This window comes from Dermacentor albipictus, chromosome 7, assembly GCF_038994185.2.
Source record: "Dermacentor albipictus isolate Rhodes 1998 colony chromosome 7, USDA_Dalb.pri_finalv2, whole genome shotgun sequence".
Classification (NCBI taxonomy): domain Eukaryota; kingdom Metazoa; phylum Arthropoda; class Arachnida; order Ixodida; family Ixodidae; genus Dermacentor; species Dermacentor albipictus.
The window spans coordinates 26,879,678-26,901,261 of record NC_091827.1 but is presented as its reverse complement, the minus strand read 5'-3'; the positions used below and the strand labels follow the sequence as shown (position 1 = coordinate 26,901,261).

At 49.1% G+C, this 21,584-nt stretch overlaps 1 protein-coding gene across 2 annotated transcripts in view; it reads left to right on the top strand.

Moving 5' to 3' along the window:
* The window catches only part of LOC135919291 (cell division control protein 42 homolog), a 142,066-nt gene extending 121,616 nt beyond the window's left edge, over window positions 1–20,450 (top strand). Inside the window, exons 3-5 of one of the 2 annotated variants that reach the window (XR_010569934.2) lie at window positions 14,265–14,453; window positions 15,719–17,306; window positions 18,082–20,450. Coding sequence is in view for 1 of the 2 variants with exons in the window: in XM_065453029.2 (XP_065309101.2) it covers window positions 14,265–14,453; window positions 15,719–16,078 (549 nt within the window). In the remaining variant the exon portion in view is untranslated. Of the gene's footprint in view, window positions 1–14,264; window positions 14,454–15,718; window positions 17,404–18,081 lie in introns of those variants that run through there. The other variant, XM_065453029.2, reaches the window with a different exon arrangement.
* The last annotated feature ends 1,134 nt before the right edge of the window (window positions 20,451–21,584 follow it).

Sequence of the window (21,584 nt, the reverse complement as noted above, 5' to 3'; positions counted from 1 at the left end):
GTAAGTCGCAGGTGCGTATTTGTACAAATACGCACCTGCGACTAACCAGAGGCAACTATATATATATATATATATATATATATATATATCGCGGGAAGCGGAGGAGGATCTTGAAAAAGAATTTAAAAACGGCACCATCGCGCACTCGGCGGGAGTCCTCAGGACGCACCGGATATCTCTCCATCTGTCTGTCATCGCGGCCGGAGTTTTTCTTCAAGACGGGAGACCGCACGGCGGTTTCCATTGTGGCTTTCTATGTGCGGTGCTTGCGGAAGCACGCGGCATGCCCGCCACCACCACCACCCACACACCGCGAGTTCGTCTGTGTATACGAAACATCTGTTGCCCGGCCTCTAAAAACAGGGGAAACCCCCCCCCCCCCCTCGCCGCCGAAACAAACCGGCTCGTTGCCCTCTCTCCTTTTATTTCTCCGTTTCTCCTCTCGTCTTTTCAGTGTCCTTCTTTCCATTACGTCCTTCCTGAATTTCTTCCGTCCGTCCCACGTCCCCCGTTCCCTGCGAATGGCCTCGCAAAGTGTTGTCTTAGCCCGACTGTAGAAGGCTCACGGACGTTTTGCTACGATGTCTAGAAGTTGTCCATAAACAGCTTGTGTGCTCATGGCCACTTGTTCGCTGTATACGTGTCGTCAGTAAAAGGGTCATAAACGCTTTTTTTTTTTCTTTCCTGTCAATTTTATAGCTTGCCTGTAGGCAGCTTGTGGACTCCTGGCCTCGCATTGTACCGTTCATATAGTGTCTATGGAAGGATTATACAAGTTTCTTCTTGTGTGTGAGGTCTACGGATTATCTACAGAGAGTTTGTGGACTCGTCTCCCTGTATTCGCTGGCTGTCGAAGGCTTATAGATGTTCTTGCTTTTTGTGAAGTCTGCGGATTGTTCATAGAAGACCTGTGGATTAGTAGCCTGAAATGTGGTGTTCATATGTAGATATATCAATGCTTATAAACGTTTTTCTTTTTTTTTTTCTGTGAAGTGCACAGATTCTTTATAGACATCTTGCAGAGTTGTGGCCTTACACGTACTGTCTATGAAAGCTTTATGGTCGCTTTCATTTGTTCTTTGATGTATAAACGGACTGCCTGTGGATCCGTGGCCTTTTGCTTGTCGAGACTGTCTGTAAACGTTCTGCATGACTAACCTCTCTGAATTCTGTGGACCAAACAAAATGAACTTGCTAACACTGGGCAATGACTATAGGAGAGCAAAGTGATCTACGGGCAGTCTAAAGGTCATTTGTAGACTGCTTCTTTATAAGGGTCACCGTTTCTCAATATATTGTTGTTTGTCGTCACAGCTTGTCTCATAGCGATAGGCAGATCGTCACTTTTCTTTGCATATTTCAGCGATGACAGACAGACAGACAGACAGACAGACAGACAGACAGATAGACAGATAGATAGATAGATAGATAGATAGATAGATAGATAGATAGATAGATAGATAGATAGATAGATAGATAGATAGATAGATAGATAGATAGATAGATAGATAGATTTCGTTGATCGACAGGACAGAGGTCGTAAAATTCACCGATCTTGCATGAGCGGAATCCATGACTGTAATCTGTAACACCACAGTCACGACCACCGTGAGTGTCACTTGCACGCATTGCATATCGCTTGCCCAAATCCATTTGCCTTCATAATCTCAGCCGTGCGCAGTATCACCGACACCCCCCGTTTAATTCGCAATCACTATACGTGCGCTATCGCGTTTCTCTCTCTTGACGCGTATCAGCCAGCTATTATTCTTCGCATCGTTCCGTGCGCTGTCCTCAGTTTCCGTCCGCCTTGGCGGTTTAGCCTCCAACTAGCGGTCATCCTTCGTCACTGCCAGTCCTTCTTGTAATTACGGCCAACCTCGCTTGCGCAACCAACGGGAAGCGCGGGGGTACATATACCGCACGCGTGCGAAAGCTTTCCGGCGTCATTAACGGTCGTTAACAAGGTATCTCGCGTCGCATTGCAAGAGATCGCGAAAGCCTAGCGCGTATTTCGTGTCGCTATCATACCGTGTGAGAGACCCTAATCTTAGGCCGAACGGTTCATTTCTTTCTTCCTTCCTTCCTTCCTTTCCTCGATTTTTTTTTCTTTTCACCTCGCCTCGTTATCGGCCTTCACATAAGACAATTTAGCGACTTCCTTTCAATTTTTGGTGCCCTCCGTCTCTTTGCAGGCGCGGGAGAAAGGCGCTGGATGGTATGCACGGCACGAAATTACCGCCGGATCAAGTATATACGAAACTTGAAAGAAAAAAAAAAAGTGGAGGCGTCGTTAAGTCCTCGTTTTCTTGAGCCTCGGTAGTAATGTGAACACCTCGTTTCTCTTGATTCCTGCCGTTTTAAACTATACTTCTTTTCCTTTTTCTTTCCCTCCTACAACCCCCCCCCCTCCCTGCTTGCGTATTTTACGCATTGGCTTTCCCGACCGGTAAAGGCTTATACCCCGCGACGGCGATAGCGATGGGAGCAGCTGGGACGCCCGTGCTTGGGACGAGAAACGACGTCTTAATCGGGCCATTACAGGAGTTTATAGTAGAACCAGCCGCGGTCGAGTCTTCATCCGATTCCCTCCCCCCACCCCCCGCACCCTTCCTTCCCTCAGGCACACACACATTGGCTTCCATTACGAGCTATAGCGACAGAGCATTTAGCCTGGTACGTCTGTATAATACTCGTACCTTCGCTGTGGAGTTGAGCCTCACACCCCTAAAGCTTTTGGAAGTTGGACTCTTGGAAGTGCGCTCGCACTATATATGCGATGCTGTGTATATGTGCAATGACCGTTTCTGTGGTCACGTCGCGCGCAATCTCGCTCTTCCTTTGTTCGCCGTGACGTCGGTGCTGTCAACACCACATGTCGAAGCTTGCCCCCCCCCCCCCCCCCTTGGGTCTGCGCTGCCAGTTGCGCCGTTTCCAGACGCGCTCGCACGCCGTCCTCAGCTGCGTTTCTGCGAAGCGCGTCCGAAGAAAAAAAAAAAGAACAAAAAAAAATGGCTGTGGCTTAGGTAAGGTTAAGCCCAGGATGCGAAGCATACTAGCCTTTATTTTAGTTGTTGAACCACTGTTTAGCCTGGTGAACTGCTGTTGCTTGGCTATATTTGGTTCGGCTAGACGAAGAAACAACTCATGCATTACTGCTTCGCCTTCAAGAGTGGAACGCGACAGCGTTCCCGTCGACCCGCCAAGGGGTGTAAGACAATGGGCTACAGGGCAGCGACTACGCGCCCCGCATTGGACGCGGTGAGCGTCGAGCAAAGCAGCGTTCGGCGCGGCAACGAAATGTGCGCCTGAGCAAGAGACGCACGCCTTAGAAACAGCGCGTTTCTAAGGCAACACCGCATTCACTAGAGGCGCTTTTGTACCGCTTTGAAGCGTTGTACTCGTGGCTCAGTGGTAGCGTCTCCGTCCCACACTCCGGAGACCCTGGTTCGATTCCCACCCAGCCCGTCTTGCAAGAGTTGAGCCAAAGCCACTTCTCCTCTGTCGTGACGTCACGGTGTCACGTGGTTTCAAGGCGACACCGCCGCGCCTGAGGAGGTGGGTTGAGCTCTCGTAATATGCTTCGCATAAAAAAAAATGGCTGTGGCTTAGGTAAGGTTAAGCCCAGGATGCGAAGCATACTAGCCTTTATTTTAGTTGTTGAACCACTGTTTAGCCTGGTGAACTGCTGTTGCTTGGCTATATTTGGTTCGGCTAGACGAAGAAACAACTCATGCATTACTTCTTCGCCTTCAAGAGTGGAACGCGACAGCGTTCCCGTCGACCCGCCAAGGGGTGTAAGACAATGGGCTACAGGGCAGCGACTACGCGCCCCGCATTGGACGCGGTGAGCGTCGAGCAAAGCAGCGTTCGGCGCGGCAACGAAATGTGCGCCTGAGCAAGAGACGCACGCCTTAGAAACAGCTCGTTTCTAAGGCAACACCGCATTCACTAGAGGCGCTTTTGTACCGCTTTGAAGCATCGTAGTCGTGGCTCAGTGGTAGCGTCTCCGTCCCACACTCCGGAGACCCTGGTTCGATTCCCACCCAGCCCGTCTTGCAAGAGTTGAGCCAAAGCCACTTCTCCTCTGTCGTGACGTCACGGTGTCACGTGATTTCATGGTCACCGCCGCGCCTGAGGAGCTGGGTTGAGCCCTCGTAATATGCTTCGCATAAAAAAAAAAACTGCTCGGCACACAAGGCGCTGGCGCAGCGCTCCCGCTGCGCCCGCGGTTAAATTTAGCCCTCGCCTGTAGCTGTCTGCCGACTCCGCGTTTCTTTATTAAACCCTTTCTGGCTCTCTTTCCGTTATTTCGCTGCGACGGATATTGGACACTAAATAGGAACATTTAAGTGAGCTTAAACTCATAAACGGCTTTCTTCTTTGTTGTTCTTGAAAGCTATGTTTTCATTAATTTCGCCATGATAAATGTTAATTATAAGAGTCACAAATTGTATAGGTCAGGCTTTGATTTCTGTTCAATTTCGGGTCGAAACCTCGCGAGCCGGTACGTCATAGTGACGTCACAGATTTTAGTGCACCTTTTCCGTTATTTTGGGCCTTTTGTTGCTCAGTAAAAGTTATTGAAACTTGCTAATTTAAGTCTTTGGCTTTTCCTTATTTCTTCTTTTTTTTTTCAGGATACGATGTAACCTGTCCTTACTGATGAAAAAAATGAAATAGGCTCTACAGGATGTTTCAGTGAACACCTTCAAAATTTTTTGAAGACTGCCTCTGGCAGATAGCGCAGTTCTTGTCCTTGAGCTGGTCTACTCACATTACCTGCACAAAAAAAATGAAAGGCATAATGGACTAATTAACAAAAGCCACTAATTAAATTTTTACCTAATTATATTACGACACACATTTCAGTTGACCGATTCTAGCGGCTGAGACTGGAAGGAATATCCACTTCAAAGGAATTGTGTGGGTGAGGCCATTTACGAGATATGTGCCATCAAACTGCTGCTGTTGTCGTCGTCGTTGTTGTTGTCGTCGTCGTTGTCGTTGTTGTGATTGCGTTTGTTGTGTGCCTTCGACGTGCTTTCCTTTCTCTTCTAATTAAATTCTTGCCGTGCACTGTACTCTTGGTAAACACGCCACTCGGTTGTGCAACTTTATCACTCTGGATACTTCTTTTCCTCCTCCGAATCTTCTGGAGTTCACAATCTGCTCACCTTTCCTCGCCCCTGTTCCTTCATTTCTTTTTTTTTTTTCTGTAATCCGCGCCGTTCGTAGAAGATAACGCGTCTCGAGATGAAGTCGTGAGTCGCTTGGCGCTTAATTTACGCGCAAGTAATTAAGAACGGAGTGCGCGCGAACAGCTTGTTCGAGAAAAAACTTTCCTGAGTGCGCGCGCCATTAATCTGCAGAGTGTAATGCGTACCCCTTCATCTCTCTCTCTCTCTCTCTCTCTCTCTCTCTCTCTCTCTCTCTCTCTCTCTCTCTCTCTCTCTCTCTCTGTCCGTTCTTTATTTTCTGAGCCGGCCGTCATCCCGACGCGACGTTACAGACTGCGTCGCGCAAGCACTTCTCAAACTATGCGTCTTACGGTGCATCAATCGATCGCGCATTTCCATGTTAAGCAAACGATCCACGGGAACGAGAAAGTTCGACACGGAAGGGGGGGGGGGGGGGAGGAAGCATGAGCAAATAAACTTTGCCGGTGGAAGTTCCTTATTACACGTCGAGAGCGCACCGGCGATGTTCCTATATTAAGCAGGTGTACACGGATGCAAAGGCGCGCGAGAGAACTCGACAGAATGATAAATAGAAGTAAAAGGAGTGGAATCAAGAAGAAAAGAGATGGGTGCAAGGAACAGAAAGTCTAGCAGCGGGAAAGTGACTCGGAAGAAACATTTATTTATTGACGTTATGCTCGCGTTCGAGTTCGTGTGACCTTTTTTTTTTTCGTCTTTGATTTCATCTCGGGCTTTCGTCTATTGATTTGTCTGATTTCACCTTGGGCTGGGCTATAGCTAACGGACGGGGGAAAGACAAAAAAAAAAATGGCTGTGGCTTAGGTAAGGTTAAGCCCAGGATGCGAAGCATACTAGCCTTTATTTTAGTTGTTGAACCACTGTTTAGCCTGGTGAACTGCTGTTGCTTGGCTATATTTGGTTCGGCTAGACGAAGAAACAACTCATGCATTACTTCTTCGCCTTCAAGAGTGGAACGCGACAGCGTTCCCGTCGACCCGCCAAGGGGTGTAAGACAATGGGCTACAGGGCAGCGACTACGCGCCCCGCATTGGACGCGGTGAGCGTCGAGCAAAGCAGCGTTCGGCGCGGCAACGAAATGTGCGCCTGAGCAAGAGACGCACGCCTTAGAAACAGCGCGTTTCTAACACCGCATTCACTAGAGGCGCTTTTGTACCGCTTTGAAGCGTTGTACTCGTGGCTCAGTGGTAGCGTCTCCGTCCCACACTCCGGAGACCCTGGTTCGATTCCCACCCAGCCCGTCTTGCAAGAGTTGAGCCAAAGCCACTTCTCCTCTGTCGTGACGTCACGGTGTCACGTGATTTCATGGTCACCGCCGCGCCTGAGGAGCTGGGTTGAGCCCTCGTAATATGCTTCGCATAAAAAATGGCTGTGGCTTAGCTAAGGTTAAGCCCAGCATGCGAAGCATACTAGCCTTTATTTTAACGCGACAGCGTTAAGGAGCTCGTGTCGCAGAAAAGCCGGTGTCGTCGGCTCAGGCGTGCGGCGCTTGCTCAGTCGCACATTTCGTTGTCGCGCCGAACGCTGCGTTGCTCGACGCTCACCGCGTCCGATGCGGGGCGCGTAGTCGCTGCGCCGTAGCAAAGCCACCTAGAAGCAGTCTCTGTAGCACGCCGCAACCTTCGCTTCTCATTCCAACGAGCAGCTCTGTCGCCAGGAGGCATCTCACCTCGTGAGTGTCTAGCAGAGGCAAGCGCAGCTGCTTATATACCGCCGCGACGGCGCGAGTTGGAGCCCCGTTTCTCCTCTGTCGTGACGTCACGGTGTCACGTGGTCAGCCTTGAAGGCGACGCCGCGAGCGACGGCGCGAGTTGGAGCCCCGTTTCTCCTCTGTCGTGACGTCACGGTGTCACGTGGTATTGAAGGCGACACCGCCGCGCCTGAGGAGCTGGGTTGAGCTCTAGTAATATGCTTCGCATAAAAAAGCTAATGCGTGTTTCGTGCCATGTATACATAATATGCAGGGTTCGCGCTGCAATTTGGCCCGATCAAATGGAATCGAAATGTCGTGTGAGGATTTCGGCTTCCGTATGCATTTTCCGCGTGAACCGGCATTGCCTCCCATCGGCCGCGGCTTGTAAGAAGATGGGTGAATAGACTGGCCGTGCGCGGCGACGGTACGTCTTTGGGAGACTTGTCGGATTGTAATAATATAGACCGCATTTTTCTACTGTTTTCGGCTCGTGAAGCATTTGCGAGGATATAACGGCGAATTGCCGACAGGTACTGCACTTTAGAACTTCGAGGAACGAGAAGGGGCTGTATAGCGTGCAAGCGTGTTTCTTGTTTTTGTTTTCATCGTAGATGCGACGGGAGTGCGACCGCCGCGTCGTACTGTCAAGTCGAGGGGACTAATGACTCTTATATAACGTGAACCTGCAACACTATAAAGACTTGTGATAACGCTTTCAGGTATCTCTCACACCACACGGGTGACGTACGTTCTCCTTGCTTGCCAATCGCCGCTACAGGTATATATATATATATATATATATATATATATATATATATATATATATATATATATATATATATATATATATATATATATATATATATATATATATATATATATATTAAACGTAGATCATTGTCGTTGAAAGCATAATTCAATGTGTTCTGGTTTGAACCCATTGTCACAAGATGGCGCCACCTCCTACATACCGTCTGTTTCGTTATGCCTTATAGGTGTATACCTGCGTGGTGACGCATTCTGTAAAAGCTCACTGGCATCAAGCAAGCTGCAGAAGCTCGCTGCACCTTGCGATATACACACCCAAACGTGCGTATGTTAGCTACTTGGGGGGTTTATAATCGCGTTCAGCCAGGCAGCGAACCTGGCTGAACGCTGAACATCGTGCGCGCAACTGGTATAGACTACATCACGAACTCGCAGCTCCGCGCCTTTCTTATTTTTTTGGTTCTCTGTATACATACAAGAACACCGCATCTCCTTTTTCGAGGAAAGCGACGGTGCTTAAGCCTAACCCGTCTGTCTGGCAGCCCGCATTACGCAGACGTAAACAAACACACATTTGCGCGCCACACAGTGAGGTGTATACTGTCAGTTACGTCTGCTAAGTTGATGCGTCTGCGTCCGGTGGCCGCAGTAGCAATTACGTCTCCGCGTGAGTTCGCATATATATATATATATATATATATATATATATATATATATATGACGCTTGTGTTCTGCTGAAGGCATACATGCGCCCCAACCGCTAGACCTCGCGTCTGCATTAACCAAGAAAAAACAAGAAAGCACGTTGAGGAGAGTTGTATATGTGGCTTTTGCTGGCGTGCTTTGTGCCTACAGCTGCCGGCTGCGCGGCGACTGATTTGCGCAAGCCACGCGGCACGAAGGTGTTAATTAACGGCTCTGTTGCGAGCGGCTCGCGCCTTCAATCTGTATTTTTTTTTCTTTTTTTAATCTTTCGGAACGCAGCTGCGCGCACCCAAATTCTATAGGCGGTTTAAAGTTTCTCGTGTCTGGTTCGACGCTTTGTATACCGAACAAATGTACAGCTGTTGACGCTTTGTACGTCGATAGTCACGGCCCGCCTAATTGTTACGAGGGCTGTGGTGTGTGCTTGCGTGTGGATCACTGTTCCCAATAATCGGTCACTGGTCTGCGTAAAAAATGCAGTAGAAAGGACTGTTAACTAGAACAACGCTGCACTTTACGCCACCGTGAGCTTTGAGTCAGTATAATATATTTCTCCGAAACTGCGTACTGTACAGGCATATAACTTTCTAGCAAATCGGCTATATCCTTCAAGTAGCTGGCTGACTTCGATTTGTTCAATTATGCACCACTCTTCGTATGGCATGTAGAAAGTTAATTAGCGATGTTTTTGTGTTATGCAATTGAATCTGGCGATTATAGCGCGCATTTTGATGCGCGACCACTGCTATAAAGTGTGTCCCCTGCGAGGGTTATACCATTTTTATGTTTAATCTGCTATTGGCCTCGAGCTCCACCACTGGAAAAGCTGGCGCCACCGTCGGCGTGACGTGCTAGGAGGGATCACGTGGACATAGCGGCCGCGTCGGCTGCTTCGGGCGCGCCAAAGCGAGCTGAAAACGAGCTTAAATTCCCTCGTACGCTGCGGTTTTCATTTAGTGGCGAAATTTTCACGCTTCGAGTGTCTCCTTTACAACGCTTGAAAGCGCTACAATAGGTAGTGGCTGCCTTTGAAGGCGCGCGACATGGTAGGCTACTGCTCGGTGCCGCAGGGGCCGGACGCACGTAACGGAGGCCGGTGTCAGCCTTATTCGCACGTAGCCGGAGGACAAGAAGCTGTGTGAAGCTTGGCTCGCGAAACATAAAACCGGCAAACAATCATCGGCAACAACTCGGGTATGCAGCAAGCACAGACGCGAGGAAGATTTCTGCTACGGCGCCCGGTCTGCGATGTTCTGAAAACGCGCACTGAGACGCTCGCCCGAGTCCGCTACCCGACTAATGTCATGACGGTTTGGTCTATAAATTTGTCGATGCTATGGGTACTGGCAAGTTCAGTGGAGTGGAAAGGCAGCGGTAAGAAGCACATTTAAAAAAAAGCATGGCTTATGGTCATGTTTGTGTTATGAATTAATGCACTGGATTACAAAAAAGGAGCAGCGGGAAATTGTACGCTGAGAACACCGATAAACATACAGTGCGACACAACTCGAGAAATAATATTGAAAGGTCAAAGAATTTAGAAGAAAAGAAAGATTGAATCGTCGCGATGGCACATCACACTCCCCGTAGGCGTCGAAGTCTCCGCAATGAAATTATTTTTGAACAGCTCTGATAGCACCCACGCAACAATGGTTGCTTGTATACTGTCAAATGCTCATATTCTGCGGCCTTAAGCTCATGGCACGGTGCGAAAACGCGCGCGCGCAGAAAGCGAAACAGTGCGCGAACAAGGATGCAGACGCGCAGTCGGTCGCTGCGAATCTGCGCGATCGCTGCATTGAGGCTTCATTCTATTACGCTCCCTTTAGTTATACAAACACTATAAGAACATATTTCACATAGTTTGCTCTCGGCGTTTACCTACCTTTCACGCAAGAAGCCGGTTCGGGAGACTCCATCGCGGCGACCGCGCGCAGTGGCGTTCACTGTACGTATTCGGTAAAGAGATAGCGGCTGTAAACGATTGTGTGCTTTCAGTTTGCCCAAGATTATTATTTAGACAGTAAGAAACTTCTCTCGTTTCGAAAGTACTTACAGAAATGTCCGGGAGAGCTCGCGCGTGGTGTTTTCAGTGAGCGCTGACAGCAAAACCTATGAGGAGCGCGCCACGTGATCCCTCATACTACGCCAGCGAGGCGCTTCCGATAGAGGGCGACTCCGTAACTCCTCGCCGCCAATATTTAGTAATCTGAACAGTCGTTGCGTAAACACGCGGTGAACCCAACCAACCACTGTTGCGGTTATAGTACCTTCATGTTGTGTATTATACGCGCTCGCTTGCTTGTATGCCGCACACTTTCACCGCAAGGGTGCGCCGCTATCTGAAACGGTCCTCACTTGCGCAACTCGCAAACCATCACAGTGCCGCCACTCGAGCAGTCGTTGCGAGCTCCCTTTCACTATACTGACGCAGAGAACAAGACAGGCGAGGCTATTATGCACCCCTTGCAGATTGAGTATTAGAGGAGTGATCGAGTTTTGCCGCGCTGTAAAGCCGGGACAAAACGCGGCGTCAACTCGCAACCTTGGGGTTCGCTTGGCACTCGGTCAGAGAACAAAAGGCGGGAACGCGCGAGCAAAAGACAGAAGACAAAGGAAAGAAGCAGAAACGCGTCGTCTGCAGCGCGTGCCAGGCATATCGCAGACGAAACAGGCCGTCCTTCTGGATCCGCTTGCGGCTCCTGGCTTGGATCGTCTCGTATGTCTCGCAGTGCAGCTTTTGTTCCGCGCCGCGCGTGCCTCCGATGTTTTTCGAGAGGTCTGTTTTAGCTCGAGATTTATATATAGATATATATATATATATTAGCGCTGCGATAGTGTGGCATGTACAGCGGTCTTTTCCTACGCGGGCTTTAGTGCGCGTGGTGTCTTTATGTTCTTGATTTTCGTTTGTTTATTTGTCCTTTATCTCTCAAACGAAGAGTTTCTGATTGGAAGTGATAACGCTGTAATGGAAGGCGCAAACAAGAGGAGGAACTGATTCTCATAATTGTCGTCTGCTGCAATATACGGCGGTACACTATAGAGAAGTAAATGTGCCTCTGATTCTTTCTTCAACTTCAACTTTCTTAATTCTTCTAGTATAAACTAGAAACGTCGTCCTGGGCTAAAAGCTGCCATACGCAGCTTGACTGGTTAATTGACAGCAGGAGCCTGTCAATTAATCAATAGTTCAATCGGCATTGTTTGCGTTTAACAATTGGCGCAGTACAAGTTCTTCGAAGGTATATACTGAGGTACGGGGTCACACTGCCTCGCCCTGTCGGAAGAAAATCATTTTGTCAGAAAGTTACCTCCAGGCTAGTGCTTCCTGTGCTTGACCACGGTTCTACACTTCGAAAAATTGTGAACCTTCCTACGAACCATTTCTTTTGTTTGGATCACTCGTTCACCCACTCGCTCTGAACCACTCAGTTAGTGGATGTGACCAAGACGTCTCAGAGTCATGTGACCAAGAGGTCTCAGAGTCGTTTACAATGTTGGTGGTCCACAAGTGGTTGTTACAACTCACTCACTCACTCACTCACTCACTCACTCACTCACTCACTCACTCACTCACTCACTCACTCACTCACTCACTCACTCACTCTCTCGCTCTCAGTGAGTCAGCGCGACAAGCGCACTCACTCTACCATGCACTTACATTTTACCAACACCGCTCACTCACAATCATTCACAGAGCAAACAGACGGCGCGCATGCGTCGCTGTTTCCTTGCCGCGACCTCCATCGTGTGTGTAGCGCGGCCAAAGCATGAATTGAGCGAACGAGGGAAGTTTTTTGAATAGAAAAAAAAACGAAATTTAAGCTACTCGTCAAACATATAGTCTCCCGCCGCGGGCCAAATCACTTTCTTCCTTGCCATATATGCGTCGAAGCACGTATGTGCCGTAATGCAATTCGTCACGTCCTTGACAGACGCGCCGCCGACACTCGCAAGTCGCCTGCTCTCACACATGGTCTCGTCGAGAAGCGATATAAGGAACACGTGTTCGCGCACGTACACCGGGTGTAATCGTCTCTCCTCCTTTTCGTTCGTTTACTTTACATACATATATATCCCGGGCGAGCGGTACCGGCAGATGAGCGGCAAGCGAGAAAGAGGCGTGGCTGTATACGCGTCGTTTGTATAAGGAACGACGACGCCGTCCAAAGCAAACGAAGGCCAAGGTCGCCTCCTGTGTTTCCTGGTGAGCGGCGTTGAAGAAGCAGCGCGATCCGACATGTGGTCCTTTTTTAACGACGTCGAAGGACTTGGAGGAGTTGGGTGTGGGTGGCGCCGAGTAAAAAGGAGTCATCTGCGAGGCTATAGACGATACCACGTGCGAACATGTGGCGTAGTCTACGTCCAGTACAGAACGAGTCCCAGTACGAGCTGGTCGGCACACATGTTCTAGCTAAATCCTACGGCTAAAGCTACACGTATAGCAGCTGTTAGCTATGGCAAATCCTTTAGCGATAAAAATATATACGTCTATAGTAGTAGTCACGGCGCGACCAATTCTGCTGTTGGAACAGTCGTTGTTAGTGGGAAACATACTTTTTTCGCTTCTTTCTATGTCATCTTGCGCGTTGGTCACAATCTTTATTCGTTTTCATATCGCGAAACTCTTGCACGAGTTTTGGGGATCTGCCTGCGTACGCCTCAGCGTAAGAAAGAAATTTTATTGAATGAATTACTCGCTTACTTTCCGCTCTTGTGGTGGAATCTAGATACACCCTCCGGTGAAACCCTGTCTTCAGGGGCCTTGAGATATTCCGGAAGTAAATGAATACCACATTAGCAAGTTTTAGTTCGCCTGCATGGGCAGCCTGCGGACGATGTCTTGCGCATCGCTAAGAATGTTTATCGAGAAGGCAGCGTCACTGTTTAAGCAGCATGCAAGCAAGCAAGATTGCATAGTGTTCGCTGTAACAGAGCTACCGCTGTCGCAACAAACCGAGTTCGCATTATCCGGAGAAACGCTGAAGTATGCGTATTTATTTATTTATTTATTTATTTATTTATTTATTTATTTTCTTTCTGTGCTGTTTCCTGGCACTCTTGCGTCGGTCGTGCAACCTTAAAGAATATATCTCTCATATTAAGGCTCAATGAGGTTTCAATTGAGGCTAGTGTTGGTACGATGTCACATGCGTGACTTTTCTCTCTCTCTCTCTCTCTCTCTCTCTCTCTCTCTCTCTCTCGGGGGGGGGGGGATGCAATTGACGTCCGCCTGCGAACAATAAAGGGCCCGACGCTTTACGCACTCCTTCGTCCTTATGACTTTCAAGTGCATTTTTGTTCGAAATACCGGCGCAGTAAAACGAACGAGTGGCTCTTTAAATATCGGGCTAACTGAAACGAAACACATATGACCGCGCAAGAAGCCTAGTTTCGGATGGTGTGTATATACGGAACACTCCGCCCAAAACTTACCGTTTGAAATACGGGTGGAAACGACATCAAATGCTCGCAAAACATAGTCTATAACCCGATACCGAAACTGAAAAAAAAAAAAACGCCGCCCTGAAGTGCTTTCCAGAGGTGCCCTTGAAACTGTTTCAGTAGCACATAAGGTTCTTTAGAACACTATGTGCTACTGGATCAGCGGTCCATCCTGTGCTCTTCACTCGCTCGTCCTGTGTAGCGCTGTTCCTGTTTTTATTCTAAAGATGAACCAACCAGCCCCATTGAAAACACTGCTAACATAGTGTACGTTGACTACCGGTTTAGCCATGCTCGTTTGCTACCGGTTTAGCCAAAGTGAAACTTCGTTGCACTTCGCCTTTGATTCCCGATAACAGGCGGGACACGGTGCTCCCAGTGTACTGACTGCCCCGTCGTCTCTCTCTCTCTCTTGGCGTGCTCTGGTGCAGGACGACTTCGACTCGCTGCGGCCCCTGTGCTACCCGAACGCGGCGGTGCTGCTGCTCTGCTTCTCGGTGGTGTGCCCCACGTCGTTCCAGAACGCGTCGCAGAAGTGGCTGCCCGAGCTGAGGCGGCACTGCCCCGACGCGCCCATCGTGCTCGTCGGAACCCAGTGCGACCTGCGCTCGGACGTCAAGGTGAGAGTGACGTCACGACGGCATATCTTATTTTGTTATAGCGCAAGCTTGACAAGGACAACAGAAGGAGCATCTGACACACACAGCGCTAATGTACCTTCTGTGCCTTCTGTTGTCCTTGTCAAGCTTGCGCTATAACAAAATAAGATATGCCGTACCAACAAGCCCCTATTGCTATCCTCAGTGCCACGACGGGCGCGCGGTTTGAAGCCGACCGCGGCGAAATCCCCGGTACAGCGAATTGCTGTCTATATCGAACTTGCGAAACCCATTTAGCGGACACTGAGGCGGAATTAGTTCTTAAAACGAACTGGACATTGGATGTAGTTTCAAACGTTTCGGAAATGGGGAATTGGGAGCTCTGAAAGACACGCTAGAAAGAAAGACGAAAAGGCAGTCTAGACAGATATAGTATACTTCAACACTCTATTTTTGTTAGTTTCGTTGCAATAGATTAATTTGTTGTGATAGATAATTAGGTTGTAATAGATTTATAGATAACGCACACACAGACACAATGTATGTGTGTGTTTTGTTTTTCGTATTTGGATGGTTGTGAGGCTCAGTAAAACACCATCAAACTTGCTAAATTCAGTCTTTGGCTTTTCTGAAAAGCAATGCAGTTGAACCGTACCGAGAAAAAGGTTAACTGTGGCACGAGCAGGCGTCGCCCAAAATCCATGACGTGACGTCACGGTGTACATAGTGAGGGGAACTTCAAGGCGGCGTCGCCACCAGTCTTTCGTATTCCGCATCTTTTCCTAGCATACTGTAAGCCTCTTCTCGTCGGCAAGAGATGCTTTTTTGGTACTGTGAAAGCGTAACTTACTAGAACAACTCAAATAGAAATCGTTTATTGACAACTGAAGGCGTACCACAGGTCGGGAAAAGCTCAGTGTCTTTTGCAAAGTGTCCCTTCAAGGTCGACATATAACTAGAACCATGAATATGGGCCTCGCTCTAAGCCTAGCAGGGGTGCGATCTTGTACGCGTTCCAAAATAGAACGGAGGCGGTTCGTTCCACCGAGCCAAATACGATTCGTCAATTTGAACCGTGCCGAACGCCATGACGTCAATTGTGACGTGATATCTGCTGTCAATCTGTCGTCTGCTATCGGACGAACGGAACGGAACATACCGCCTATTTCGTGACGTAAAGAAGGAACCGCCTCCGTTCTATTTTGGAACGCGTACAAGATCGCACCCCAGGTGTTCGTCTCCGCTAAGCCTATGGCGCGATCACCTCACACTGTGCTCGCCTGCAGGTGCTCATCGAGCTCGCCCGCTACGGCGAGGAGCCCGTGCCGGAGTCCGCGGCGCGGCACGCCGCCCACCGCATGGGGGCGCTGGCGTACGTCGAGTGCTCGGCGCTCACGCAGAAGAATCTCAAGGAGGTCTTCGACACGGCCATCGTCGCGGCGCTGCGTCGGAACAGCCCGGGCCTCGTGGGCAAGGGCTTCCACCTGCTGTCCACCAGGTCGCCGGGCTCCAGGAGCAACGGCGGCGCGGGACAGTTCACCAACGGCTTCGTGCCGTTTCCCCGGAGGCGCGCCATGTCCCTCGACCGGCGGGCCCGGGACGACGGCAAGAAGACGGGCTGGAAGAAGTTGTGCTGCTTCATCTGAGGTGTTAGTTTGTGCCTGCGTTTGTGTGTGTGTACGGTGCGTGTGTAGCCGAAGTGCGGTTCCTACGGTGCGGAGGCCTCGACGAGAAATTTGTTTCCATGGAACACGGTGTTGGTCGTAGCGTTGTGTGGAGCAGCGACGGGTTTTGATTCGTTTCGACGAGGGATGCGACCAACGTTGTGTCAGGAAAGACAAGTCTCAGGGTTGAAGTCAAGATCATCACTGGCAACAGGGCACCGCCTGGTGACTGGAGAGCTACGCCGAGCCAGTCGGTTCTCGCCAACGCTGGAAGTGACTTGTGAAGGCGTGTGGTCGCGTTCTGCGGACGCTTTGGGACCGGCACACTAATAGACTGGCTGCGTGCGATGGCGCTGCGCCGTAGACAGTCGCTCATTACGGCTTCTGGACGTTTTGTCGACGCGATTGGTCCAGAATAGGCATGGGTCTTCGGTGGTGAAGTCAAGATGACGGCGGCGACCGGAGAAACAAAGGCTGTGGACCGCAGCTACACGCAGCCCGAGTCGGTTCTCATTGACTTTTTTTTTTTTACGAAAGTCTTCGTGATGTTCTTCTGGATAAACCGTGCCACCAACAGGTGTTTCTGGTTTCGCAATCTGGTTCTGATAATCGGAGCGGAAGAGCCTTCGCGTCTCCAATTCCGGCCTTCCTGCCAGATGGCGTCGGCGTGAACGCCATGATTGTGACCACGTGTTCGCCGACTCGCCATTGCTCATCGTTGCTATCGCGTGCAGCGGTTTATTGTCCGCGGACTGGCTAGAAGTACGTGAGAGCGACAAGAACGACAAGGAAAGGAAGGAGGCTTCGAGTAACCTATCCCTATCCGGCATGGCATGGGCCGACTAGTAATGTGATCGTCGGACGCATTCGACACCAGGGGTGTGCAGGCCTGTCACGCCGAGCCCTACCGAACTTGAGCCCAAGCAAGTCGCACTTCAGCAACTACTCTGAGCGTTTTAACGGGAGGCGATCATGTTTCAGCAATGACTGTACATGTCGGGACACTTCGTGTGGATCGTCCAGTCAAAGCGAGACCTCGTCCTCTACGAGGACAATTTCCAGCTGTGCGCACTGTGCTTTTTCGTCGACAGCTGTAACTGTTTGGCGACTGTTTCGTCGGCTTGTGATGACAGTGGTCATTGTTTATAGTGGTGCTGCGAAGGGACGGCCGAAGACTGTGCAAATCTGCTCGCCCAGACATCAAGATAGCGTATGGTCTTTTTCTTTTCTTTTTTTTAAGCGTGTCCGTAAAGCGTTTGAGTTTACGGAATGCGGGATCACCGCATAGGTCGACGGTGGCAGCAGTACGGGTAGCGCCATCTTGTGACACTCTCTTCAAACACAACGCCTTAGAAGCGTTTTTGTGTTGTGCCAGTGCTCTACCATAAAGGGTATATGGTATGGCGTGAAAAACTTGATTCAGGTCATTCAGGTCGCGCTAGTTTCCAAGCCTGAAGCGGGCCGGTCCCACGTCTGGACCGAAAGGCCTATAGCCTCTCGGCCGCATCGCGGGCCCGATGGACTGCCCATGTCCGTTCATCTAATTCGGGGCTACAGACATTCTAGGGACCATACTACGGAGAGCTGCGTCCCAACGCTCTTTGGTGTTGTCCTTATGGCTGCGTAACGTACAGCGAGCACACAACGTGGGCAGAAGGGGGAAAAGAGGAAACTCCCTATACGTCAGCGATCGTTGTTGCTGACGCCTCTGCACCACCAGATAATGAGAACGTGCACGCAACAACTGTAGGTCCCTCTGCTTCATTTGACCTCAATGTCACACGGTGGCGCCACCATACGCACGTCTACCTTGCCGGTGTTCTGGCATTCCGTGAACTGCGATACTCTTATGGACAGGTCTCTCTTGTTTTAGTTTCCTCTTTGCATTCTTGCCTGCCGAAGCACCCATCTCTGAAACGCTGGACGAGGCCTGAAGCTCCGTGAGGTGCAGTTTTTCTTTTCTTTTTTTTTTCTTTTTTATACAGTGCGCTCCAGTCAACAGCCCTTCCAGCATCGAGCATCAGGCACCCGTCGAGCACGTCATCTGTACTGCGTATACCGTCTGGTCTCGCGCATGTTCTGGTCATGGTGTTCTGTCTAACCGACCTCTGGCAGACGGTGATGGTAACTCCAGCGACAACTGTGCCTGCTGGAGACCGCGCGCGGCATTGCGACGAGGTTCCGAACGTCAGGCTTTATAATTGGGTCGATATTCCTTTATTTTGTGGCCAATCTCCGAGACAGCGCCATTACACGAGTCTGTAAGGTAGTTTTCAACCATTGTGTCCGACTGCCGTCTCCGAGGGTTTATGATCATTTCCTTGTGTATATTAACCCTTTCTCAGTTACTGCTTGCCCTCAAGATACATAGTATAAGGCCCCTTGAAACAGGCTTTATGCTGTTTTCCCGGTGATGACAATATATTTTTTTTTCTTCTCTGTGCGCGCGTTTGTAGGGCACATTACGCCCGATCCGTCGCACTGGTTTACGCAGTTTTTTATGTCGTCGGCGTATCAGCTCGTTTAATACGATTACTTTTTATGCTCGTTTAATGGTTGCGTTGTTATCTCTTATTCTCCACGCCTCTCTTTGCCAAGACATAAGAAATCAAGTTTCCTTCAGGCAGTTCATGCGCGAGGGATCACGTGACCGGAGAGCACCGATTGAACGAGCCGCTAAAACCCCGGCATTCCACTGCCGGTTCCCGCACGTACAATGCGGTTCATTCTTGAAGGGGACACTGACATGATAATGTCATTGTAGATTGCAGCCCAGTACTAAGGGAGCACCCAATTAGTATTCAGTGCAAGATAGTTTAACGTTTATCTAAAGTTGTGGAAAGAAAGTGCATCATGCGACACGTTAAGTAGACGTGTGCCAATCAACAGGATTTTCTGCGTGCCTCCTTAATCAAAACTGGACCGCAATCGGCGCCGAGATAGTAACTAGGTGTTCTTGTTAAGAACGTACCATGCCGTACATCGGCGGACATTACAACTGCCATTAGAGAACGAGTGTTCGCTCGGGAACTCTCCCTGCCACCGTGATTATCAAATTTTGCAGTCACGTGACTCTGACGTCGAGTATGTTGTACAGTATAAATCGTCAGTGCGCAGTGGCAGTACAGTGGAGTTTACAGCATCAGCTGCTGTCTCCTAACGATTTAGGTGATGCCTGTGGCCGAGGTGTGACCCCAAATGACATTAAATTGATGCCGTGCACGGAATTGTAAGCGACTACCATGTACAGCGACGTGCTGGCTTGAATGATGTGGTGTGGTAGCTCGGCTGTTCCAAGTTGTGTACATAAATGATTGTCGCTGCACAAAACCTTCGAAGTTGGTGACGCCGGTCGCACAGTCTCTTTCAGCTAAGCCTAACGGACCCTTCGCTAAAGCAACACGCAGTACTAAGTCTGCTCACTATAGCAAGGCTCGTATCGAGGACCGCCTACCGCCACCCTCTCCCTCTATTGAAAGAGGAAATAAAGAAAAATGATGTTAGAGCTATATGACCGTACCGCACGATTAGCGGTGTTATTTGCTCATGCTAATTTATTTTTGTATGATAACGTTACTTCTATTTGGGAAACGGCGGCTGTTGTGCGGAGATATCACGTAGCTTCGAGACCAATCACAGTCTATGCATACCTCTTCCAGTTGTCCTTGACATTGGGCCTGTATTTAAGAAAAAAAAAATGTACCAGTATGTACCTCCGCCTACAACCCACATACAAAAAAAAATATTTTTTTCCAACCTTCACGATTAGCTAGAGGCTCCGATATCTCGGACAACGCGTGCTCCAGGCTTTTTTTTTTTTTTTGAAAGCCTGAACAATCCTTATCCAAGGGTGCAGTCACAGAACAATCCTTGTGTAACTGTGCGGCGATTTGAAATACAGAGTTCTTTTAGTACAGCTTCCCACATCTCTCCTTTCCGTGTAGACTGTAGAATAGCTCACCCCGCAAACTGTGTTCTGGTGACAAGCGCCAAAACCAAACGAAGCAAACAAACTCTCTACTACATACTGTGCCAACATTCTTTGTTGTGTAGTAACGTTGCCCAGTAGAAACGCCGCCAAACAGACTGTGTTCAAACAGCGTATTTGCAAACCAACAAAATCGCTCAGATGCAAAAATATATACGGTGAAGTTGCATCAACAAACAGCCTTAAGCAGTGTGCCAAGCGTAACAAAAGAAAAAAAAGCCCGTATTTTCGCTGATTTATCAGCAAGAGGGACGCGTTTCCTGCAAGAGATAATCACTCTTCTTGAGCACCTGTTCAGAAGTTTTCCACACACACACACACACACACACACACACACACACACACACACACACACACACACACACACACACACACACACACACACATATATATATATATATATATATATATATATATATATATATATATATATATATATATATATATATATATATATATCCGATACCGTACCCCTAAGAAAACCAGGCTACATCAGTCATTAGAGAGCTTTTCGCGAACGGCCTGCCGCCGATTTAATCACAATCACACTGCTGAGCAGGCAGGGGTACGAAAATATAGCGGGAAAACCTCCTCTCTGTGAACCTGAACATGATCATGTAAGCCTCCCAGTGACTACTGGGAGTTAGGTGCCCGAGATAAAGGTTTGTGCCAAGATTGATGAGCATTAGTATTGTTTGTGACAACGCTCGAAACCGGATGTACTCGAGCTTCGAGCGACAAAACACTAATGCCCGTGTCGTCTTGTCTACTCGTCAGCAAAGCACGTCGGCTTTGTTTGTCCTTCCCGGCCCTGTATAGCTGTAGCGGAGTAACTTCCGTCATCTAAAACAGTACCGACTACATTTCTCCCCCACTGGGGAGTTTTAGCATACCGTAATTGCGTGGCGTTTGGAGCGTGTACGTAACTGCGTGCCAAATATTTGCATTGTTTGCACCCTAATGAGCACTAGCTGTGGCGAACGGTTGTACGCGGCTCGCCAAGTATAGATAGTAACGGTGCACGTGACAACGTCGTTTTCTTGCTACGGCGACCTAAAACTCCATAGTAAACAATTTTGGCACACCGCAATTAATTGATGACTTTGCTACCGTAGACTGGCGATGAACATATACCTGAGTCGGCGTGTGTTGCTAGCAAGATTTAAAGCATCCCGCGGACATATTTGCAGCGTAATTACCCTGCGCTAAAACTCCCTAACTTCAGTGTCACCGCGCGTGTAGGGTTTTTTTTTTTTTTGTAAGTGTGACGCACTTGCTTCTTGTTATCGCACCGCAATGCACCTCTTTCTCTTGTTGCTGTCGATGCTGTGCACATTGTTATCGCTGTGCGTCATTAAAGTGCACGCACTTTGGTTTCTTTATTATTTTTAGCTTGTTCTCGTAGCGCGTTATCCACTAGTGCCCCCCTCCCTCAACCTATATCAGCCTTTGCGATAGCGCAGGTTGCGGTAGGAGGGGGGGCGCCCCCTACACCAAGAA